Source organism: Coregonus lavaretus, assembly GCF_964263955.1.
Source record: "Coregonus lavaretus genome assembly, chromosome: 21".
NCBI lineage: Eukaryota > Metazoa > Chordata > Actinopteri > Salmoniformes > Salmonidae > Coregonus > Coregonus lavaretus.
In genome coordinates, this window is record NC_140008.1 from 20,691,712 (window position 1) to 20,717,987 (window position 26,276).

The 26,276-nt window shown below is 45.7% G+C and overlaps 1 protein-coding gene across 1 annotated transcript in view; it reads left to right on the forward strand.

The window, feature by feature from the left end:
* LOC311149076 (ephrin type-B receptor 1-like) overlaps positions 1-26,276 on the forward strand; it is a 229,608-nt gene that overhangs the window by 133,068 nt on the left and 70,264 nt on the right. The window contains exon 5 of the mRNA XM_084186184.1: positions 21,197-21,532. Coding sequence (XP_084042310.1) covers positions 21,197-21,532 — 336 coding nt within the window. The remainder of the gene's footprint in view (positions 1-21,196; positions 21,533-26,276) is intronic.

Consider the following 26,276-nt stretch of genomic DNA (forward strand, 5'->3'; position numbering starts at 1 on the left):
TCTCTCTCTCTCTCTCATCCTCCCTGACACACTCTCTCTCTCTATAGTGTGTCTCTCAGTGTTTCCCCTCTAATCCGCTAGCTCTCTCTCTCTCTCTCTCTAACGTCCTCCATGACTAAACCACTAGCGCTGTCTCTTTCTTGTACTCCTGACACACACTCTCTCTCCCTCGTCCTCCCTGACAGTCTCTCTCTCTCCTCTCTCACTCTCTCTCTCTCTCGTCCTCCATGACACACTATCTCTCTCTCTCTCTCTCTCTCATCCTCCATGACACACTATCTCTCTCTCTCGTCCTCCATGACACACTATCTCTCTCTCTCTCTCTCTCTCTCTCTCTCTCTCTCTCTGTCTCTCTCTCTATAGTGTGTCTCTCAGTGTTTCCCATCTAATCTGCTAGCTCCTACATGACACTCTCTCTCTCTCCCTATCTCCCTATCTCCCTCTCTCTCTCTCTCTCCCTCTCTCACTCTCTCTCTCGTCCTCCCTGACACAGTCTCTCGCTCTCTCCTATAGTGTGTCTCTGTGTTTCCCCTCTAATCTGCTAGCTGTTAACTCCAGTGAGACACTACTGAGACAGTGCGGAGGAGGCTGATGGGCATGTGGGTGTAGTTGAAAAGAGCTCCTGACTATAGGGCCTTTACTCTTAGACACGCTTTGTTCCACCACAGCCGTCACAGGGGACCCTGTGCTGTGACCATTACCAAGTCATAAACTATCCACACTCACACAAAATGTCTTCCTCTCAATTTTATGGAAATAGAGAACACTAAAAAAGTAAAGGAGAGCGGGAGAGAGAGAGGGAGAGGGAGAGGGAGAGAGAGAGAGAGAGGGAGAGAGAGAGAGAGAGAGAGAGAGAGAGAGAGAGAGAGAGAGAGAGAGAGAGAGAGAGAGAGAGAGAGAGGAACGGTGCTAATATCAGACACAGGAGGCTGCTGAGGGGAGGATGGCTCATAATAATGTCTGGAACGGAGCAAATGGAATGGCATCATGTATTTGATACCATTCCACTAATTCCACTCCTGCCATTACCACGAGCCTGTCCTCCCCAATTAAGGTGCCACCAACCTCCTGTGATATCAGAGTAAATTAGATCCTCCTCTTACTCTCCTATGGTGTCTGTACAGTTTTTCCCTACCATTTCACAAACATTTTGTCAATGTGATTACATTTTTGGGTGGTTGTTTGGAATATTATTCAGAAACCAACCTTCCTCTTTTCATCTACACTACCGGTCAAAGGTTTGGACACATGTAGTGTATTAGGATTATGTCTTTGTTAATGTTTTTCATGTGGAACTGAAAAGATGTTTATGTTAGTTCAAAAGTAGCCATTTGTAGGGTGACGCCCCAGGGGAGACAGGTGATTGGACAGCAGAGGGAGCAACCCATATTTTTGCATTGTTTATAAGTATATGCTGGAGGCAGGGGGGGGGTTAGAGCGACCATTGCAATCTGGGACGTCGCTCTCCGGGTGGGCATGACACCTGTAAAACTTATGCTGAAAGCTTGTGATATGAATAAACTTATGATCAAGGTTCAGTATGAGCGGACTCCTTTGTTTATCAGCAATGACTAGCAATATTTACTCGATACAACACACACCTACTCATTCAAGGGATTTTCTTTATTTTTACTATTTCCTACATTGTATAATAATAGTGAAGACATCAAAACTATGAAATAACACATATGGAATCATGTAGTAACCAAAAAAGTGTTAAACAAATCAAAATATATTTTATATTTGAGATTCTTCAAATAGCCAACCTTTGCCTTGATGACAGCTTTGCACACTCTTGGCATTCGCTCAACCAGCTTCATGAGGTAGACACCTGGAATGCATTTCAATTAACAGGTGTGCCTTGTTAAAAGTTAATTTGTGTAATTTATTTCGTTCTTAATGCGTTTGAGCCAATCAGTTGTGTTGTGACAAGGTAGGGGGGGTATACATAATAAAGACCAAGTCCATATTATGGGAAGAACAGCTCAAATAAGCAAAGAGAAATGACAGTCCATCATGACTTTAAGACATGAAGGTCAGTCAATACGGAACATTTCAATAACTTTTAAAGTTTCTTCAAGTGCAGTCGCAAAATCCATCAAGCGCTATGATGAAACTGGCTCTCATGAGGATTGCCACAGGAATGGAAGACCCAGAGTTACCTCTGCTGCAGAGGATAAGTTCATTCGAGTTACCAGCCTCAGAAATTGCAGCCCAAATAAATGCAGACACATCTCAACATCAACTGTTCAGAGCAGACTGTGTGAATCAGGCCTTCATGGTCGAATTGCTGGAAAGAAACCACTACTTAAGGACACAAATAATAAGAAGAGACTTGCTTGGGCCAAGAAACACGAGCAATGGACATTAGATTGGTGGAAATTTGTCATTTGGTCTGGAGTCCAAATTTGAGATTTTTGGTTCCAACCGCCATGTCTTTGTGAGACGCGATGTGGGTGAACGGATGATCTCCGCATGTGTATTTCCCACCGTAAAGCATGGAGGAGGTGGTGTTATGGTGTGGAGGTGCTTTGCTGGTGACACTGTCTGTGATTTATTTAGAATTCAAAGCACACTTAACCAGCATGGCTGCCACAGCATTCTGCAGCGATACGCCATCCCATCTGGTTGGGCTTAGTGGGACTATCATGTGTTTTTAACAGGACAATGACCCAACACACCTCCAGGCTGTGTAATGGCTATTTTACCAAGAATGAGAGTGATTGAGTGCTGCATCAGTTGACCTGGCCTCCACAATCACCCGACCTCAACCAAATTGAGATGGTTTGGGTTGAGTCGGACCGCAGAGTGAAGGAAAAGCAGCCAACAAGTGCTCAGCATATGTGGTAACTCCTTCAAGACTGTTGGAAAAGCATTCTAGGTGAAGCTGGTTGAGAGAATGCCAAGAGTATGCAAAGCTGTCATCAAGGCAAAGGGTGGCTATTTGAAGAATCTCAAATATAAAATATATTTTGATTGGTTTAAAAAATGTTGGGTTACTAACTGATTCCATATGTGTTATTTCATAGTTTTGATGTCTTCACTATTATTCTACAATGTAGAAAATAGTCAAAATAAAGAAAGACCCTTGAATGAGTTGGTGTGTCCAAACTTTTGACCGGTAGTGTACTCCCACTCACCAAGTTGACTGTTAAAAGTGCTCAAAGACAGAGACAGCAGCTGCATGGCATATGATTACAGTGGTGAAGTGTGCAGATATGATGCAGAAGCTGTAATCAATTTAATGATTGCATGGTTTCTGACAGTAGAGTGTGGCTGGCCACCCGTGTCCTTATCCTCTTACTGTTTACGTAAACAGGATGTATCATCTTAAATAATTATTCCCCCCAATGATATCGAGTGCTAATTAAGGACAGTATGAGTTCGCTTGAAAACGATCACAGTTGTGGAGCAGAGATCCCTGAAGCCAGCCTCATAGAGGGTGTACATCTAAGCATCCTTGTTCAGTTTGCATGTTATTAACTCACATATTTATTCTACTTGCTATTAACCAAATTAGCTTAGAGATAATGGTGGATTTCAGAAACACAAATAAACACACCCACCACATGCAAGCAGTACGCACGTATACACACACACACACACACACACACACACACACACACACACACACACACACACACACACACACACACACACATTAGTAGTATACACACGTACACTTTCTCTCTCTATTGGTTTCCCCTGCTCACGGACTGTGCAGTAGAGCAGCTGTTAGGCTGTGTGTAGAATCAGTGTGAGCGAGGCAAGGCGAGGTGTGTGTAGAATGGGCTGGTGTTCTGCATCTCCCTCTGTCAGATTAGAAGGCTGATGGATTGACACTCTCCCCGCTCTGTCAGCAGGAGAGCTAAGCTACGCTATAACCATGGAGCTGCACTGCTGAGCCTCCATGCTCCTTCAAAGACCTATCACTACTACACCTCTTAAACATCAGGTCCCCCTCCATACCTCCCTATTGGAACTTCCTGTACCTCCCCTGTACCCCCTCCTGGAAGCCCTCATCCGGCCCCATCCTGGGCCTTGCCATACTGCTGGAGAGGAGAACATTGATGCTTAATTATTCTAATTGAAGCAGCACCCCTACGGCAAACCAGTAGTGTTGCACAGTGTGTGGACTTGACAAAACATTGACGCTAATTACCTGGAGTCAGATAGAGAGACAGTTGCTATTACTCCACCGGGGAAAGGAGTGATGAGACCATCCTACACTCACATATCTCCGCCTCACGCAAAGAGGCAAGCATCTTAATGTCTGTAGCTGTAAGATTAATTCTGTATGGTCATTTGTAGTCACACATACACACCCACACACGGCACGGCACGGCACGGCAGCAGGTAGCCTAGCAGTTAGGGTGTTGGGCCAGTAACTGAAAGGTTGCTAGTTTGAATCCCTGAGCTGACAATGTGAAAAATCTGCAATGTGCCCTTGAGCAAGTCACTTAACCCTAATTGCTCCAGGGTCACTATTAATAATGGCTGAATGTGACCCCACTCTCCGAGGCTGTCTCATGGGGAGTTGGGATATGCAAAAAACATATACTGTATGTGTTTAATGCACACTTGTACATGTGTGAAATAGGACAAATATAAATACCGACCAAATTATATTTTATATTATTACATACGCACATATAAAAACAGGGGCCTGGTCATCGCTAGCCCACTCACTCAGTCTCATGAAATATGCAGGTTGTGTAGAGACGCAGTTACCCTCTTCCACAGATATAGACAGCTACAAAAGGTCATGAAAACATACAAATAAAGTGTTGCTCCAGATGGATTGGAACTAAAATGGCCTCTAATGGGTTTTCCTCGAAAGGTAAGGTTAAATGTTAAAGCTGTCTTGGCATCTTTAGCGCAGACAGTTTCAGACTGCTGTGCCCCCTGTTGATATATCACATGGTAGAAGCACTGAGTACTGTAGAGTCTAGATTGACATGCAAAAAGCAATTTGTCTCTGAGACACACCCATTAAAACCCTACTTCCACTGGTCTTTATTAGGACATCAGGTCACAGACTCCTGTTTAAATCCAGGCCCACTGGGCAAAACTGATGGAATCAATGTTGTTTCCATGTCATTTCAACTAAAACATGTAATTGAATCAACGTGGAAAACTGATTGGATTTGCAAAGAGTCATAAACGTAAGGGAATTTTCATGTTGAATTCACGTTAGTTGACAACATAGTAATGGTGTACTACCAGACTTACTAGCTAGTACTCTGTTGCTGTACTATAATATAACGTAATACAATGTCCCGGTGGAAGATAACTTTTTATTTAATCATATAATGGCCTTTTCTAATCACTGAAGGGTAGTTTTGTCATGGGCCTCGCCACAGGGCGTCTGGAAAGCCTGATACAGATCAGTAGAGCCTGGCCTGTTATTTCCCTAGCACCTCTGGCCGCATTCCAGATCGACGACAGCGGAAAAGAAAGAGAGAAAAAGAACTGGTCTGGTCAAGGACGAAGTGATCCTGGATGTGGATGTGAGGCCTAGCTGTGTAAACAGAGGTGTGATTGTTAGCGTGTGGAGTCGCGTGCCGACAGACTTCCAGAAGGTGTCTTGGTGTGCTGTGGGTTTAGCCTTTGGCTCTTGGTCTTGCTGGGGTTTTCTTTCATGTGATGGGCCTCTCTAGTTACTGCAGAGTAGTTTGGACAGTCAAGATACCTTTTTTGTAGTTCTTATTTTGCTCACTGTTTGCTCCCAGAAATGAATACAACCTTCAAAGAGTTTTTGTGGCTTTTGATGAATCTATGGCGACTTCTTGTATGGACTTAATTATTCTGTTTCTCCATATGTGAACTGTTACTATAACTCACTTAAATTGCATGTTTGCTACAGAATGTTAGCTAAGCCTGTAGCTCTCTCACTCTGAGGCCTCCTGGTAGGGCTGTACAGAAGGCTGGTGATCCATCAAAGGCTAGCCAATGGCAAAACGATTACCCCCCTGTCGTGTCACTGAGGGCAGGGGCACGAGGTGCAGTATCAATTACCCTCAAGTTAATTAGCATAGATCTACAGACCAGTCTGAGGGTCTGGGTGTCGATAACTCAGCTTGGTGCACGGCGGCCCTGTGCCACTGAGCCAAATCAACCTTGACTCCTGCAGCTGATGGGCCAGTGGGGGAGAGAGGGAGAGAACGGTAACTAACGCTGTGGATAAATTAGATTCCCTTGCAAATGAAAGAGGGGAGGCGCTAGTGGCCATAATGCCCTGTAAAGTAACCGTTAAGTGGTGATCAGATCAGCCTTCTCAACCCCTCCATGTTCTATATCGTGGAGCTCCGCCCCATAGGGGAGCTCTGCTCCTATTGGTTTACCCACTGCCCTAAGGCAGCATCAGCCTAAGACAAAATTATGCACACACCTGCAGCCAATAGGAGTACAGGTGTCCCTATAAGAGGGGATGCCTCCCCTCAATCAGCCTCCCTTTATCTTCAGCGACTGGACTAGACTGAAGAAGCCAAGAAGAGACGAAGAGAAGACTCAGGACGAAAACGCCGTCGAATTCCAGTCATCGACGTCGTCCAGCAATGAGCACACCAGGAGATTTTTCCACCCCCAAAAGCTCTTTTCAGAGCTCAATGCAGATGCTCCTCCATGGCGGCCGGCGACTCCCACGACTTATGTTTCGTGTGTTTAGGGTCCCAGCATGCCAAAGAGGGCGTCTGATGTCCCCCTAACTGCGCCTCCTGCGCCCTCCTTTCTACAAAGGAGAGGAAGCAGTGCTGGGCGTTTTTTAGGGAGGATATCCCCCTAGAGGACGTGCTGTCGATACTAGCCTCTGCTTCAGAGGCGTCATCTGACGGCGCAGACTCAGGGGATGATGGGGACTATGAGGAGGAGGCAGACATTCCTATGGAACAGTCAGACCCCGTCCCTCATACATTCAAGCCCCCCTTTCCTTTGGTTAGCGAGAGGGCTTGTAGTTCCTATGGCGATGACGACACGGGCTCTGAGAAATCAGAAGCCCTGTCCTTCGCCGCAGCGTCTCTGAGAACGGACTTTCCTGGTCTCATTGAGAGAGCTACTAGACGGCTGGAAATACCACTGCCCCCTATTCTCTCCGCACCGGAGGTTGATTTAATGGAGGGCGGCCCTTATTCCAGGCCAAGAAGAGCGGCAGAGCCACTAGCTCCAGCCATGCCTTCATTGGCGAAATACGTAGAGGGCTCATGGGAGGCACATTTAGCGGCGCGTTCGCCGGCTAAATCGTACCTCCCATTCACTAGAGTGGAGGAAAGGTTCCAGGGCCAAGCTAAGGGAATCCCCAGGTTAGAGAGCGCCATGGCGGCGTATCTCGTACCGGGTTCGAGTCCCTGGCCCTCTTCCAAGAAGGCCACATTGCCATCTCAGAAGGACCGTCTCACAGCACAGCTGTTAGAGAAGTCCTTCAATTTGGGAGCCCAAGCTGTAGCAGCAGCTAATAACATTGCCCTCTTGGCAGCCGCTCTGTCCCGTTTAACCACGGGTAAGACAGAGCTGGAACCAGAGGAGGTGGAGGAGGCGTCTAGGATTCCTGGGCCATCCTGCACCTAACACAGGAATCGGCCGTCTGCTCGGGGAGGTCCATGGCCACTTCGGTGGTCGCGGAGCGACACCTCTGGTTGTCCCTGACAACCATGAAAGAAGCAGACAGGACGTCCCTTTTGAACGTCCCCCTCTCTGACGACGGGCTCTTCGGAGTCGCCTGAGAGGTTTTCAAAACTGGACGAGGAGAAGAAGCAGCTGGCCAGACACCTGCCACTGGCAGGGAGGTTAGGCCCTGCACCTTCACATAGACCATCCACTTCCGCCCCCCAGAGTAGACAGGGTTCTACAGCGAGGCGGCGTATCCGGCGCCAGTCGGCGGCCGCAGGAGGCAGGAGAGCGGGCCCAGCCCCCCCAGCAGCCACAGTGGCCCCATTGCAGCCGGCGAGGGAGGTGGTGAGAGCGCCGACCTGGGCCCCTAATGGAGGCCACAAGAGGAGGCGCACATGACGGGACGCGGGGGAGCGAATGGAGGACACGTCATTCTCGAACGTGACCACTGTTCCCCCCCACCCTTCGGTTGAAGGGATGGGTGATGATATTAATGCTTTGGTTGATGTGTTTAATAAAGAGTTGGCTCCACCTGACTTTGTCAAAAAAGAGCCCCTTTTACATAATACGTCCGAGAGCATTCAAATCTCACCCTCTCTCCCCTACCACTCTAAGCGCCGTTCAGCCCACCAGGGGTGCGTTGCTGAACAGGCATTCAGAGTAGGTACACATAACACTTCAAGTATAAGAAGTGCTTCACATAGCAGGCGGCAGTCTCTGTCAGACTCTGACATGATGACGCAGTCGCTATTTGGGGACGGCGCACTATCACAGACTAAGGTCTCTGTTAGTGCGATTCAGACCCAGGCTGCGTTCACGGAGGGCCCGATTACCACGGTCAGGAAGGTGCCCAGCGTATCGGCGCCCCCACTTCTTTCTGAACGCGCCAATGCTCACCACACTGAGTGTAATTCAGCCCACCAGAGGTGCAGAGCTGAACACGCACAGGAGGTGAAAGGAGGAAAGATACCAAGACGCCGTATATAGAAGGCTATATTCGCCCTACTTCCTGGTGCCCAAAAAGACGGGGGGAATGAGGCCAATTTTGGATTTACGCATTCTCAACGAGAGCATAACCAAACGGCCCTTTCGAATGCTAACGACAAAACGTCTGCTGGAATGTGTCCAGAAAGGAGACTTTTGTACGAGCATAGACCTAAAGGACGTGTACTTTCATGTGCCGGTACAGCCGCGTCACAGGAAGTTTCTGCGATTCGCCTTTCAAGGGGTGGTGTACGAATACACGAGGATGCCATTTGGGTACGCCCTGGCACCTCGCACGTTTTCCAAGTGTGTGGAGGCGGCATTGGAACCGTTGCGTCGTCAGGGAATACGGCTACTAGCCTACCTAGACGACCTACTGGTTCTCGCCCCGTCAGCAGAGCTGGCGATCACTCACACAACACAGACAGTGATTCATCTCACACGTCTGGGGTTCGCTGTGAATTGGAAAAATAGCGCGCCCTGGCCCAGTCATCAGATTGTCTACCTGGGGATACAGCTAGACACTGTAATGATGAGGGCTCGAATTTCGGACCCCCGAAGGGTAGCCTTGTTGCTAGCCCTGAGGAAGTGTCGTCCGAATCACACGGTGACGGCGCTGTCGATCATGTCACTTTTGGGTCTCATGTCGTCAGCCCACTCTGTGGTTCCGCTGGGACTCCTGCAGATGCGCAGGATGCAGCGATGGTTCGCCCAACTAAGACTAGACCCATTGCGCCAACGTCATCGGTTGGTGGTGGTTCCCCTCTCGCTTAGTGCAGATCTGAACTATTGGAGAAACCCGCGCGTTCTCACGCACGGAGTCCCGATAGGCAAAGTGTCCTCTTACATCCCAGTGTTCACAGATGCGTCTCTGACGGGATGGGGAGGGACATGTCAGACCCAAGCGATACGAGGTGTGTGGCCTCTTTCGAGTCGCCACATCAACCTCTTGGAGTTGGAAACGGTTCGACTGGTTTTGACCCACTTCGTGTCTACCCTTCGGGGTCGCGATGTGCTGGTCTGGTCAGACAACCGGACAACAGTAGCTCACATAAATCGCCAAGGAGGAGTCAGGTCTCCTGCTCTCCATCGGGCGGCAGAGGAATTGTGGCTGTGGGCTCACGAGCACCTTCGCTCATTGAGAGCAGCACACATTCCGGGCTACTTGGAGCAGACCTCATGTCAAGAGGGGGTCCTCGGGACGATGAGTGGTGTCTGCATCCGGACATTGTTCTCCAAATTTGGGAACAGTTCGGTAGAGCTGAGATTGATCTATTCGCGTCACGTGTGAACGCGCAATGTCCCCTATGGTTCTCTCTGAGGGAACAGGAAGAACCGCCACTAGGAAGAGACACTTTTGCGCACCACCCGTGGCCGAGAGTTCTTCTGTATGCATTCCCTCCGCTGTCCTGCATTCTCCCACTGTTAGCCAGGGTGAGGTCAGGAGGGCTGTCAGTGATACTGGTAGCCCCCGATCGCCCAGGGGCTCCTTGGTTTGCGGAGATGAGTCAGATGTTGATTGCGCCACCTTGGCCAATTCCACATCGACGGGACGCGTTGTCTCAGGCGGGGGGCACGATAGGGCAGTTGCCCATAATCGGCCAACCACTGAAGGCCTGGCTGCTGAGAGGGACAGGCTAGAGCGCCGTGGGTTATCTGATGCAGTGATCAGGACCATACAGGGTTCACGTGCCAGTTCCACTTCTAAGATGTATGCCAGTAGATGGAACGTGTTTTCACAATGGTGTGTCACACAAGGTGTAGACCCCATGAGCTGTCAGGTTGAGAGTATTCTCTCTTTCCTACAGCTTATGTTTGATAAGCAGCGATCGCCCGCCACCATTAAGGTGTTTGCAGCGGCGATTTCAGCTTGTCATGAGGGGTTTGGCAGAGACAATGTCTTTAGCCACCCTCTAGTGAAACGTTTCCTATTAGGAATGCGGGGCTTAGGCCAACACCTAGAGCCACGCTTCCTCAGTGGGATTTGGCTTTGGTACTCGAAGCGCTATGTAAGTCGCCATTCGAGCCATTGAATCAAATACCCCTCAAGATGCTGTCTATGAAGACAGCACTGTTGCTCGCTTTGACTACGGCTAAGCGTGTTAGTGATTTGTGTGCTCTTTCGACGAGACCCGACTGCCTGGCCATTAATGGCAATCTGAGCAGAGCGGTGTTACGTCCTAACCCGGCATTTGTGCCGAAGCTTATTAGGAGTTCATATAGATCACAGACCGTGGAGCTGTGGGCTTTTTCTCCTCCTCCTCATAGAGAGAGGAGTGAGGAAAGGCTCCATCGCCTGTGCCCAGTACGCGCCTTGGCGTGTTACGTCGAGCGCACAGCAGCGATTAGGTCATCGCCTCAGCTGTTTGTGTGTCATGGTGCTGCTGCACTAGGTAGACCACTTTCGAAACAGCGTCTGTCTCATTGGCTTTGTGAGGGCATTGAGACAGCTTATGAGGCAGCGGGGCGACAACTGCCTCAGGGTATCAGAGCTCACTCCACTCGTGGAGTAGCAGCTTCTACTGCCCTTTTCAGAGGAACAGGGGTAGAGGATATATGTAGAGCGGCGTCATGGTCAACACCGTCTCCATTTATCCGTTTCTATCTCTTGGATATGTCTTCTAACTCTTTGGCTCAGTCTGTACTCAGCGTGGCTGAAGGGAGACTTTGAGCTAGGAGGAGAGGAATGCAGGACTGTGGAGACAAGGTCTCTATCAGGTCCGCTTCTGATAGAAGGACATATTTTTGGCATGACTCCTGACTGACAGCTTCAGTACAGTAGAGGGCATGTATTCATCTGCCCACCAGTGAGTCACTGGAGTGAGGCGGAATGATGGGGGATAATAGTAGTAACTTGGTTACGATGCTATTAGAACTGGTAATTTGACGGAATGTGACGTCATCTATCTGCTTGTTCAGATTAGTATGAATCATGTTCTGGGATCTGCCCACTAATCTCTGGGGTTCCATTGATTGAGTGAGGCGGCCTACGGTGTACACAATGTAGAGTGACACTTTGTGTCATTCCATTAGTGGTTGGTAGTATTGTAACAGGATATTGAGGTACCATCTATCTGCTAGTACAGATTAGTATGGCCGGTATTCTGGTGATCTGCCCACTAGTCATTGGTGTTGCCATTGGACTAGGTGGGGCGGGTTTTTAACCGATGACGCAGTATATTGTGACACTTGTAGGGTGACAGTGGTTACAGTACTGCGGGAATTGGTTGCAGCCATTGCTAGGCCTGACCTTTTCATTTTGATGGGAAGTGTTGGGCTCGGCAGGGAGTACATTTTGGAGCGCTACGCTCCGCCTTGAACCAATAGGAGCAGAGCTCCCCTATGGGGCGGAGCTCCATGATATAGAACGATTAGTTACCGGAGTGTAACTCCAGTTCTATGAGTGGAGCAGAGCCCCATAGGACTTAAGGCCCTGCCGACCCTCTCTAGTCTCGCTGAAGATAAATATCTCGGGAGGCTGATTGAGGGGAGGCATCCCCTCTTATAGGGACACCTGTACTCCTATTGGCTGCAGGTGTGTGCATAATTTTGTCTCAGGCTGATGCTGCCTTAGGGCAGTGGGTAAACCAATAGGAGCAGAGCTCCCCTATGGGGCTCCGCTCCACTCATAGAACTGGAGTTACACTCCGGTAACTAATCGTTTTTTTTTGCAGAGTTGAGAAACACATCACAGACATCGCAACGGGATCTATTAAACACAGACAGGCTTTTGATTGAAAGGACCAGTGACCCTGTGTTATGTGAAGTGTGAACTGAGTCTTACAATAAATCCCAGCTAAAAGAGTCTTTAATTGGCCACACATTGCAATCAGCACCTACTTAGAGACATATCAAGATACATTCAGAAAGTACATAATTACATGTATTAACAAACAGTAAGCAAGACAGATGTACAGTGGGGGAAAAAAGTATTTAGTCAGCCACCAATCGTGCAAGTTCTCCCACTTAAAAAGATGAGAGAGGCCTGTAATTTTCATCATAGGTACACGTCAACTATGACAGACAAATGGAGAAAAAAAATCCAGAAAATCACATTGTAGGATTTTTTATGAATTTATTTGAAAATTATGGTGGAAAATAAGTATTTGGTCACCTACAAACAAGCAAGATTTCTGGCTCTCACAGACCTGTAACTTCTTCTTTAAGAGGCTCCTCTGTCCTCCACTCGTTACCTGTATTAATGGCACCTGTTTGAACTTGTTATCAGTATAAAAGACACCTGTCCGCAACCTCAAACAGTCACACTCCAAACTCCACTATGGCCAAGACCAAAGAGCTGTCAAAGGACACCAGAAACAAAATTGTAGACCTGCACCAGGCTGGGAAGACTGAATCTGCAATAGGTAAGCAGCTTGGTTTGAAGAAATCAACTGTGGGAGCAATTTTTAGGAAATGGAAGACATACAAGACCACTGATAATCTCCCTCGATCTGAGGCTCCATGCAAGATCTCACCCTGTGGGGTCAAAATGATCACAAAATCCCAGAACCACACGGGGAGACCTAGTGAATGACCTGCAGAGAGCTGGGACCAAAGTAACAAAGCCTACCATCAGTAACACACTACGCCGCCAGGGACTCAAATCCTGCAGTGCCAGATGTGTCCCCCTGCTTAAGCCAGTACATGTCCAGGCCCGTCTGAAGTTTGCTAGAGTGCATTTGGATGATCCAGAAGAGGATTGGGAGAATGTCATATGGTCAGATGAAACCAAAATATAACTTTTTGGTAAAAACTCAACTCGTCGTGTTTGGAGGACAAAGAATGCTGAGTTGCATCCAAAGAACACCATACCTACTGTGAAGCATGGGGTTTGGGGCTGTTTTTCTGCAAAGGGACCAGGACGACTGATCCGTGTAAAGGAAAGAATGAATGGGGCCATGTATCGTGAGATTTTGAGTGAAAACCTCCTTCCATCAGCAAGGGCATTGAAGATGAAACGTGGCTGGGTCTTTCAGCATGACAATGATCCCAAACACACCGCCCGGGCAACGAAGGAGTGGCTTCGTAAGAAGCATTTCAAGGTCCTGGAGTGGCCTAGCCAGTCTCCAGATCTCAACCCCATAGAAAATCTTTGGAGGGAGTTGAAAGTCTGTGTTGCCCAGCGACAGCCCCAAAACATCACTGCTCTAGAGGAGATCTGCATGGAGGAATGGGCCAAAATACCAGCAACAGTGTGTGAAAACCTTGTGAAGACTTACAGAAAATGTTTGACCTGTGTCATTGCCAACAAAGGGTATATAACAAAGTATTGAGAAACTTTTGTTATTGACCAAATACTTATTTCCACCATAATTTGCAAATAAATTCATTAAAATTCCTACAATGTGATTTTCTGGAATTTTTTTCTCATTTTGTCTGTCATAGTTGACGTGTACCTATGATGAAAATTACAGGCCTCTCTCATCTTCTTAAGTGGGAGAAATTGCACAATTGGTGGCTGACTAAATACTTTTTTTCCCTACTGTATACCCTATACTGGCTGTGTTATGAGTTATCATACTGTATCATACCTCCTCTGGCTGGTCTACTGCCAGAGCAAAGCCACTATTCTCCCCAGCACCTGGCAATTACTGGTGTAATCCACAGACTCAGACTGCTGGCTCTGCTTCTCATAGAGAAACAGAGAATGTGCATTGTTCCACCCTTTTACGCTGCTGCTACTCTCTGTTTACTATCTATGCATAGTCACTTTAACTCTACCTACATGTACATATTACCTCAATTACCTCGACTAACCTGTGCCCCCGCACATTGACTCTGTACCGGATATTTTTTACTTATCTATTTTTTACTTAACACTTATTTTTCTTAAACTGCATTGTTGGTTAAGTGCTTGTAAGTAATCATTTCACTGTAAGGTCTACACCTGTTGTATTTGGCGCATGTGACAAATACAATTTGATTTGATCAGAAGGAGAGAGAAATATAAAAGAGGGGAATATTGACCAATTTCCACACATTCAGATCACAGCTGTGACTTAGGGTGAGGAAAGGGAGAAGACAGAAAAAGTGAATCAGAGAGACAGAAAACATATGCTGCTACAGTGGCTTGCGAAAGTATTCACCCCCCTTGGCATGTTTCCTATTTTGTTGCCTTACCACCTGAAATTAAAACGGATTTTCTGGGGGTTTGTATCATTTGATTTACACAACATGCTTACCACTTTGAAGATGCAAAATATTTTTGGGGCTGAAACAAACAAGAAATAAGACAAAAAAACAGAAAACTTGAGCGTGCATAACTATTCGCCCCCCCCCCCCAAAGTCAATACTTTGTAGAGCCACCTTTTGCAGCAATTACAGCTGCAAGTGTCTTGGGGTATGTCTCTATAAGCTTGCAACATCCAGCCACTGGGATTTTTGCCCATTCTTCAAGGCAAAACTGCTCCAGCTCCTTCAAGTTGGATGGGTTCCGCTGGTGTACAGCAATCTTTAAGCCATACCACAGATTCTCAATTGGATTGAGGTCTGGGCTTTGACTAGGCCATTCCAAGACATTTAAATGTTTCCCCATAAACCACTTGAGTGTTGCTTTAGCAGTATGCATAGGGTCATTGTCCTGCTGGAAGGTGAACCTCCTCCCAGTCTCAAATCTCTGGAAGAATGAAACAGGTTTCCCTCAAGAATATCCCTGTATTTAGCGCCATCCATCATTCCTTCAATTCTGACCAGTTTCCCAGTCCCTGCTGATGAAAAACATCCCCATATCGTTTTCCTTGATGGCCAAAAAGCTCAATTTTAGTCTCATCTGACCAGAGTACCTTCTTCCATATGTTTGGGGAGTCTCCCACATGCCTTTTGGCGAACACCAAACGTGTTTGTTAATTTTCTTCTTTAAGCAATGGCTTTTTTTCTGGCCACTCTTCCGTAAAGCCCAGCTCTGTGGAGTGTACGGCTTAAAGTGGTCCTATGGACAGAAACTCCAATCTCCACTGTGGAGCTTTGCAGCTCCTTCAGGGTTATCTTTGGTGTCTTTGTTGCCTCTCTGATTAATGCCCTCCTTGCCTGATTCGTGAGTTTTGGTGGTGTTGCAGACTCTGGGGCCTTTCAGAACAGGTGTATACATACTGAGATTATGTGACAGATCATGTGACACTTAGATTGCACACAGGTGGACTTTATTTAACTAATTATGTGACTTCTGAAGGTAATTGGTTGCACCAGATCTTATTTAGGGGCTTCATAGCAAAGGGGGTGAATACATATGCACCCGTTTTCCGTTATTTATTTATTAGAAGAAAAAAATTACAAGTTATTTTTTTTATTCCACTTCACCATTTTGGACTATTTTGTGTATGTCCATTACATGAAATCCAAATAAAAATCTATTTAAATTACATTTACATTTTAGCAGACGCTCTTATCCAGAGCATTTAGGGTTAAGTGCCTTTTTTAAGGGCACATCGACAGATTTTTCACCTAGTCGGCCCGGGGATTAGAACCAGCGACCTTTCGGTTACTGGCACAACGCTCTTACCCACTAAGCTACCTGCCACCCCCAGGTTGTAATGCAACAAAATAGGAAAAATGCCAAGGGTGATGAATACTTTTGCAAGGCACTGTAAGGCATGGTCAGACCCCTGTGTGTACATCGACAACCGCTACCAGAAAGGCATATGTTAAATTGGTCAGCCAATCCTATCATCTGTCAGCTTCTCTTGATTCACTGGTAGAATGGTCAAATGAAGATTAGAGCCCCACAGTGATTGTTGGGCCTTCGTGAAATTGTAAACACACACATAACAACCGACTATTGTAAGGGCAATCTTGCATGTTTCGAGAAGCATACAGCCACAATAGGGAAATATGTCCACAAAAATATGATTGGACAAAAACCCAGATAATGTTGTGTGATGATAATTACATTTTTACAATTTAGTCATTTAGCAGACGCTCTTATCCAGAGCGACTTACAGTTAGTTAGTTAGTTACTGCCTCGCCTGGTTCACCAACTACTTCTCAGATAGAGTTCAGTGTGTCAAATCGGAGGGCCTGTTGTCTGGACCTATGGCAGTCTCTATGGGGGTGCCACAGGGTTCAATTCTTGGGCCGACACTTTTCTCCGTGTATATCAATGATGTCGCTCTTGCTGCTGGTGACTCTCAGATCCACCTCTACGCAGACGACACCATTTTGTATACATCTGGCCCTTCATTGGACACTGTGTTAACAAACCTCCAAACGAGCTTCAATGCCATACAACACTCCTTCAGTAGCCTCCAACTGCTCTTAAACACTAGTAAAACTAAATGCATGCTTTTCAATCGAACGCTGCTGGCACCCGCCCACCCGACTAGAATCACCACTCTTGACGGGTCTGACCTAGAGTATGTGGACAACTACAAATACCTAGGTGTCTGGTTAGACTGTAAACTCTCCTTCCAGACTCACATAAAGAATCTCCAATCCAAAGTTAAATCTAGAATCGGCTTCCTATTTCGCAACAAAGCCTCCTTCACTCATGCTGCCAAACATGCCCTCGTAAAACTGACTATCCTACCGATCCTTGACTTCGGCGATGTCATTTACAAAATAGCCTCCAACACTCTACTCAGCAAATTGGATGTAGTCTATCACAGTGCCATCCGTTTTGTCTCCAAAGCCCCATACGCTACCCACCACTGTGACCTGTACGCTCTTGTTGGCTGGTCCTCACTACATGTTCGTCGTCAAACCCACTGGCTCCAGGCCATCTATAAATCACTGCTAGGCAAATCCCCGCCTTATCTTAGCTCATTGGTCACCATAGCAGCACCCACCCGTAGTCTGCGCTCCAGCAGGTATATCTCACTGGTCATTCCCAAAGCCAACACCTCCTTTGGCCGCCATTCCTTCCAGTTCTCTGCTGCCAATGACTGGAACGAATTGCAAAAATCTCTGAAGCTGGAGACTCTTATCTCCCTCACTAACTTTAAGCATCAGTTGTCAGAGCACCTTACCGATCACTGCACCTGTACACAGCCCATCTGAAATTAGCCCACCCAACTACCTCATCCCTATATTGTTATTTATTTTGCTCTTTTGCACCCCAGTATCTCTATTTGCACATAATCTCTTGCACATCTAGCATTCCAGTGTTAATACTATTGTAATTATTTTGCACTATAGCCTATTTATTGCCTTACCTCCATAACTTGCTACATTTGCACACACTGTATATATATTTTCTGTTGTATTTTTGACTTTATGTTTTTTACCCCATATGTAACTCTGTGTTGTTTTTTATCGCACTGCTTTGCTTTATCTTGGCCAGGTCGCAGTTGTAAATGAGAACTTGTTCTCAACTGGCTTACCTGGTTAAATAAAGGTGAAATAAAATAAATAAAAAATAGTGCATACATTTTCATACTAGCTTTAGACTCAAACACAGATATAGAAACAGTGCACAACAAAACCCAAAGTCCCTGGCAGGGATCACAGAGCCAGTCAGTTCAGATGAAAGGGAAACATGTGAAAATGAAAACTGTTTCAGTGTTCCAGTATGAATGAATGTTGGTGAGACGGATGAAGTTGTGTAGGAGGGTTGGCTTGGATGGGGTGATTGAGTGGTGTAATTTCAGCTCCCATGCGGTGCTTTGTCATGTTAATGTTATTGTAACACTGTTGCAACACATCAACATCAAGAACACATGGGGCTAAATGGCAGCTGAATACCCCATGAAGTGTAATAACCAGTGGGGGATAATTTCTGCTAAACACAGAGCAGTTACATAGATACAGTGGGGAGAACAAGTATTTGATACACTGCTGATTTTGTAGGTTTTCCTACTTACAAAGCATGTAGAGGTCTGTAATTTTTATCATAGGTATACTTCAACGGTGAGAGACGGAATCTAAAACAATAATCCAGAAAATCACATTGTATGATTTTTAAGTAATTAATTTGCATTTTATTGCATGACATAAGTATTTGATCACCTACCAACCAGTAAGAATTCGGGCTCTCATAGATCTGTTAGTTTTTCTTTAAGAAGCCATCCTGTTCTCCACTCATTACCTGTATTAACTGCACCTGTTTGAACTCGTTACCTGTATAAAAGACCCCTGTCCACATACTCAATCAAACAGACTCCAACCTCTCCAGAATGGCCAAGACCAGAGAGATGTGTAAGGACATCAGGGATAAAATTGTAGACCTGCACAAGGCTGGGATGGGCTACAGGACAATAGGCAAGCAGCTTGGTGAGAAGGCAACAACTGTTGGCGCAATTATTAGAAAATGGAAGAAGTTCAAGATGACGATCAATCACCCTCGGTCTGGGGCTCCATGCAAGATCTCACCTCGTGGGGCATCAATGATCATGAGGAAGGTGAGGGATCAGCCCAGAACTACACGGCAGGACCTGGTCAATGACCTGAAGAGAGCTGGGACCACAGTCTCAAAGAAAACCATTAGTAACACACTACGCCGTCATGGATTAAAATCCTGCAGCGCACGCAAGGTCCCCCTGCTCAAGCCAGCGCATGTCCAGGCCCGTCTGAAGTTTGCCAATGACCATCTGGATGATCCAGAGGAGGAATGGGAGAAGGTCATGTGGTCTGATGAGACAAAAATAGAGCTTTTTGGTCTAAACTCCACTCGCCGTGTTTGGAGGAAGAAGAAGGATGAGTACAACCCCAAGAACACCATCCCAACCGTGAAGCATGGAGGTGGAAACATCATTCTTTGGGGATGCTTTTCTGCAAAGGGGACAGGACGACTGCACCGTATTGAGGGGAGGATGGATGGGGCCATGTATCGCGAGATCTTGGCCAACAACCTCCTTCCCTCAGTAAGAGCATTGAAGATGGGTCGTGTCTGGGTCTTCCAGCATGACAACGACCCGAAACACACAGCCAGGGCAACTAAGGAGTGGCGTAAGAAGCATCTCAAGGTCCTGGAGTGGCCTAGCCAGTCTCCAGACCTGAACCCAATAGAAAATCTTTGGAGGGAGCTGAAAGTCCGTATTGCCCAGCGACAGCCCCGAAACCTGAAGGATCTGGAGAAGGTCTGTATGGAGGAGTGGGCCAAAATCCCTGCTGCAGTGTGTGCAAACCTGGTCAAGACCTACAGGAAACGTATGATCTCTGTAATTGCAAACAAAGGTTTCTGTACCAAATATTAAGTTCTGCTTTTCTGATGTATCTAATACTTATGTCATGCAATAAAATGCTAATTAATTACTTAAAAATCATACAATGTGATTTTCTGGATTTTTGTTTTAGATTCCGTCTCTCACAGTTGAAGTGTACCTATGATAACAATTACAGACCTCTACATGCTTTGTAAGTAGGAAAACCTGCAAAATAGGTAGTGTATGAAATACTTGTTCTCCCCACTGTACATACTATGTATAACTGAACAAAAATGTCATCGCAATGGGCTAGGCCCATGTAGCTCAGTTGGTAGAGCATGGCGAGGGTTGTGGGTTCGATTCCCACGGGGGGCCAGTATGAAAATGTATGCACTAACTGTAAGTCGCTCTGGATAAGAGCGTCTGCTAAATGACTAAAATATAAAGTGTTGGTCCCACGTTTCATCAGCTGAAATAAAAGATCCCAGAAATTCCCACAAAAATCCCTGTTAGTGAGCAATTCTCCTTTGCCAAGATAATCCATCCACCTAACAGGTGTGGCATATCAAGAAGCTGATTAAACAGTATGATCATTATACAGGTTCACCTTGTGCTGGGGACAATAAAAGGCCACTCTAAAACGTGAAGTTTTGTCACACAACACAATGCCACAGATGTCTCAGGTTTTGAGGGCATGCTGAATGCAGGAATGTCCACCAGAGCTGTTGCCAGAGAATTGAATGTTCATTTCTCTACCATAATCCGCCTCCAATGTCGTTTTAGAGAATTTGGCAGTATGTCCAATTGGCCTCACAACCACAGACCACATGTAACGACGCCAGCCCATGACCTCCACATCCGGCTTCTTCACCTGCTGGATCGTCTAAGACCAGCCACCCGGACAGCTGATGAAACTGAGGAGTATTTCTGTCTGTAATAAAGCCCTTTTGTGGGGAAAAACTATTTCTGATTGGCTGGGTCTGGCTCCCAAGTGGATGGGCCTGGCTCCCAAGTGGGTGGGCCTATGCACTCCCAGGCCCACCCATGGCTGCGCCCCTGCCCAGTCATGTGAAATCCATAGATTAGGGCCTAATTAATTTATTTCAGTTGACTGATTTCCTTATATGAACTGTGACTCAGTACAATCTTTGAAATTGTTGAAATTGTTGCATATTGCGTTTATATTTTTGTTCAGTATATTTATGGTTCTGACTCAATGTAATGCACATTATGAATTTGCCAACATCACAGATGACTGATAAAACAGCAGGAGTTAAATTACACGTGTGTGTATATTTTTTGACTGAAATGGTGGCATCAGTGCTATACATTTACATCTGAGTTAGTATTATTTGTTGATCGCTATGGTTGATCCATATATCTCTTTCAAATCAGAGTGCAGTGTCTTGTTGCAGTGTCATAATACAGTAATAGCCGGTTGCTGAAACATTGCTACAAACATGCCTAGAGACACCAAACTACATACCGTACAGTATATTCATGTCTGCACTGCATTCCCTCTTCCTGTCCAGGTGTCCCCTCTGGTCCCAGGAACGTCATCTCCATCGTCAACGAGACCTCGGTGATCCTGGAGTGGCACCCGCCAAAAGAGACTGGTGCCCGCGATGACATCACCTACAACATCGTGTGCAAGAAGTGCCGTGCGGACCGGCCGTCGTGCTCCCATTGTGATGACAACGTGGAGTATGTACCCATGCAGCAGGGCTTGACCGAGACCAGGGTGTTCATCAGTAACCTGTGGGCCCACACCCCCTACGCCTTCGAGATACACGCTTTCAATGGAGTCACCAACAAGAGCCCCTACCCTGCCCAGCACGTGTCCATCAACATCACCACCAACCAGGCTGGTCAGTGGCTTTGTACAGCACCATGCGTTGTGTCTCACACCATGTGTTCATATACAGCATCCCCTGGCAACCATTATAGAGCTTTGTTCTGGGAATCAATTATTCAAGGCTTACAGTATATTAATCTTCTAAATGATGAATGGTATTGCACAACAACACAATAGTACTTCTGGCATTTCTTGTTTTTTAAACCGGAGACATTCTTGAACCAAAGACAAGGCTTTTGATCTTTTGTCAAGACTAAATTGGATTATTCATTACGTTTTTTAAATATTCAAACGTCACAAATCGGTGTATGTCTTTCAGAATATAGACAACATTCTGGAGGTAGAAGTGTAGTCATACAATGCATAGTTCTATCATTTTATTTATGGTATTGAAACATCATATGGACTTAATAATTTAAATGTGAGATAAATCAGTATCTGGCTCTGTCAAGCTTGTGTCGGTTGGTGTACTAAAGTGTAATAAATGAAGGAGACATTGTTTCTTTGGGAAGCCATTCTAATAATCAGTGCTCCTGTCACACACTATACCCCATGGGTAATGCCAGGCCAGCCAACGGCCCACTTCGTCCAGACATAGAAATCGTTGTTAGGAAGACTTGAGAAGGATTCTAATCATGACTCTCTGCCGCATTCCACTGTGAATGTTCCCGGAGGGACATTAAGATTTTCTTGCACTGCTATATTACTTTCACTTCAATGGAACCAAGGTTACTGAGCTCAGTGAGCTAATATCGTGTTCAGTCTCATTCAATTAGAATCATGTGTTGAACCAAACAACACAGAGTATAGAGAAGACCTGTAGTCTATGTCCTTGTGTCATTATACCAGTACACTCCCTTGTTTTAACGCAGGGGTTCTCAACTACTATTCAAAAAGGTCCGGTAACATTCATTTCCTAGGTCCGGATGGATATGGTCATTTATCGGCGTAGTAACAAACCCCCATCTTGCAACCCATGCAACCCCATACTGTTCAAACTGTTCACACCCCTCTTTCACAGCCCAGAATTTGTTTTGCCGGTTTAAAGCTAATTTCCTGCAATTCTAGATATTTTGTCATAGGATGGAGAGAAAATGTTGCCGTTTTAAACCTAATTCCTACAATTCTACACACTCTGCCATATCTTATGGATGTTCATATGATACCTGAGTAACTCAACAAAATCAATGGGGGCCCCTTATGGGTCGAGGCCCATGGGTACATAATCTGGCCATGATAACTACAAGATTTAGATCACTGGTTAGCCTAATTTACCTACCTAGCTAACATGGGCTAGTGGTTCATCAACTGGACATTTCAGACAGGTTATAAATAGCTCTCTAAGGTCTGTCAGTTAATGACATAACAAGAGGGAAACTGCCCATGCACTACTCAACAGCAGTAAGTAGAAAGAGTGACTGAATTCACAAAAACGTTATTTTTTATTTTTTATTTATTTGGGGTCGGATCCGTGGTCTGCCAGTTGAGCATGGCTGTTTTAACGCATATTTTCCATACCTAGAATAACCTTCTGAGATTCCCAACTGTAAGGCAGTCATAGCTCTAAAACGAGTAATTACATAGACATGGAAAATGTTGGTACCTACAATAACACTACTAGAGCCTAGCAAAACATGCATCAAAGGTGGAATGTGTAAGAGGTATGTTAGTGGTGTAGCTACATCTGCTGGAACAGTGCCTTGACTAGGAATTTAGAAATGTGTCCTTACTAGCTTTTACATACACCACCAGTCAAAAGTTTGGACACACCTACTCTTTAAAGTTTTTGGGTGGCTAGACGTTCGTGTTTTACACCCACACATCCACCCTGACCAAGCACCCTTCTTTCTTTTTTTGCCTTAAGTAATCATCTGTCTTATGTAACTATACCAAACATAACATATCATACTAATTTAAGTGGATTTTCGTTTACTGTGTTACGTCTAGTCTATGAGACCAGGCTGTGAAATGATGAGATTGAGAACATTGGCTTATAGAAATGAGAACATAAATGGCCTTTATTACCTAGTAGAGCTAATAGTCCCCATCATCTTGCTTGGCAGGGTAATTGCTCGACTTGACAGATGGATATAGATAAAGAAAGAAAGAAATAGATACACCAAATAGCCAATGCTAATGTATTTTTTTAAACGGCTGCAGTGGTAATGAGTAGGTAAGAAAAATGGTCTGTGACATTGTATTATTGTCAGGTAATTGTGCCCTTTCAGCTGTCCCTCAGAAGCCTTTTATGTCATGGCTGTGTAGGGAATGATCTGTCATGTTGGGAATAGAAGGAGGAGTTAAGAAGCAGTGGAGGAGATGGATGTTGAACTAGAGTTACCTTAAACGGTGAATGAGTTGGCTCTATTGAAAGGGTCCGTTTGGAGGAGACACTGGGGGTGGGAGGTTGGTTGGAATAGAGTTACTTCTGAGGTTCAGAGTAAAGGAATTCTCTGTTGAGGACAGAATTAGTTGTGGTTCAGTAAGGGAGCATTAGACCTTATTCAGGCTGGCGTGACAGAGCTGACAGGAACTCTGATAGATGCTCCTCTCCTCTCCTCTCCTCTCCTCTCCTCTCCTCTCCTCTCCTCTCCTCTCCTCTCCTCTTGGACACAGTGGTGTGTATTATCATGCATACCGGATTTACCACCAACCGAAGACCAGCTTACTTCTTGGAACTTTTCAGTTTAATGTAAAATATAATACTACACATGCTTTTACCATTGCCTTTTACAGTTTCTGCATTCTCTAATGTAGGAAGTAATGTCTGAGAAAGTCTGCAAGAGAGTGTAATTCCATAAATTCAAACAGAGGTGCAGATTAAATGGCAAGAAATTAATATTCTAATGTGGGCAACATATTAACATTTACAATCCGAGGCCCCGCTTACTCTTCCAGAACTGTTTCAGGCAGTTCTGGCAGAGTAACTGACAGTAGCAGGCCTGGATGATAGAAGCTCACAGAGAACTGTGCCAAACCCGCTGCTCTGGCACGACTTTGGGACCCCAAACTCTTCCCATACTGGCATAGAGACAATGTGGCGGGTGCTGGCGCTCAGTGGAGGCTTCTCTCCAGCCCATCAAAATGTGTGCTCAGGGGAACAGTTCTTACAGTACACACACTCCGCTCAGGGAAATGTAAAACGTGTCTACTGATCCATGGGTAGGAGATGTCTGGCCAGAAGTTGCATTAGTCTACATAAAGGGATCCATGTTAACTTGAGCCTCTCATAAAGACCAGTAAACTGTGTGTACATTTGTAGAGAGATATTTTGTTCTTTGTTCAGTGGGATCTTCGAGAGTATTTGAATCCATCACACAGACTCTTGAATTCCCAAGCTGAAAATCTGTCATAGCTCTCTCATAAACTGTAGTAATCATTGAACAGCTTCAGACGCTTACTCATAGATGCTCTGCTTGCTATAGTAGTAAGACTGCATTTCAATTTCTTATGGAATATACTCTACCGGTCAAAAGTTTTTGAACACCTACTCATTCAAGGGTTTTTCTTTATTTGGACTATTTTCTACATTGTAGAATAATAGTGAAGACATCAAAAGTATGAAATAACACATATGGAATCATGTAGTAACCAAAAAAGTGTTAAAAAAATGAAAATATATTTTATATTTGAGATTCTTCAAATAGCCACCCTTTGCCTTGATGACAGCTTTGCACACTCTTGGCATTCTCCCAACCAGCTTCACCTGGAATGCTTTTCCAACAGTCTTGAAGGAGTTCCCACATATGCTGAGCACTTGTTGGCTGCTTTTCCTTCACTCTGCGGTCCGACTCATCCCAAACCATCTCAATTGGGTTGAGGTCGGGGGATTGTGGAAGCCAGGTCATCTGATGCAGCACTCCATCACTCTCCTTCTTGGTAAAATAGCCATTACACAGCCTTTAGTAGTGGTTTCTTTGCAGCAAGTCGACCATGAAGGCCTGATTCACACATTATTCTGTGAACAGTTGATGTTGAGATGTGTCTGTTACTTGAACTCTGTGAAGCATAATTGCTGCAAAGAAACCACTACTAAAGGACACCAATAAGAAGATGAGTGTCAAGGCGTCAGTGTAATGCGGTAGGCGAAGTCAGGCGCAGGACACAGAGCTAATCAAAAGGCATACTTTACTCGTAGGTAAAAGAATGAACAACAACCTCCACGCAGGGAGGGAAGCAAACCCGCACACTAACGACAACCAAAACATGAACAAACACGCACAACACACAGTGTGAGACAGAGGGTTAAATAGGGAAGACATAACTACATGATGGGAAACAGGTGTGACCAATAAAGACAAAACAAGTCGAACATACATACATGGATCGGTAGCAGCTAGTACTCCGGTGACGACGAACGCCGAAGCCTGCCCGAGCAAGGAGGAGGGGCAGCCTCGGCTGAATCCGTGACAATGAGACCTGTTTTGGCCAAGAAACATGAGCAATGGACATTAGACCGGTGGAAATCTGTCCTTTGGTCTGGAGTCCAAATTGGAGATTTTTGGTTCCAACTGCTGTGTCTTTGTGAGACGCGGTGTGGGTGAACGAATGATCTCCGCATGTGTATTTCCCACCGTAAATCATGGAGGAGGAGGTGTTATGGTGTGGGGGTGCTTTGCTGGTGACACTGTCTGTGATTTATTTAGAATTCAAGGCACACTTAACAAGCATGGCTATCACAGCATTCTGCAGCGATACGCCATCCCATCTGGTTTGGGCATAGTGGGACTATCATTTGTCTTTCAACAGGACAATAA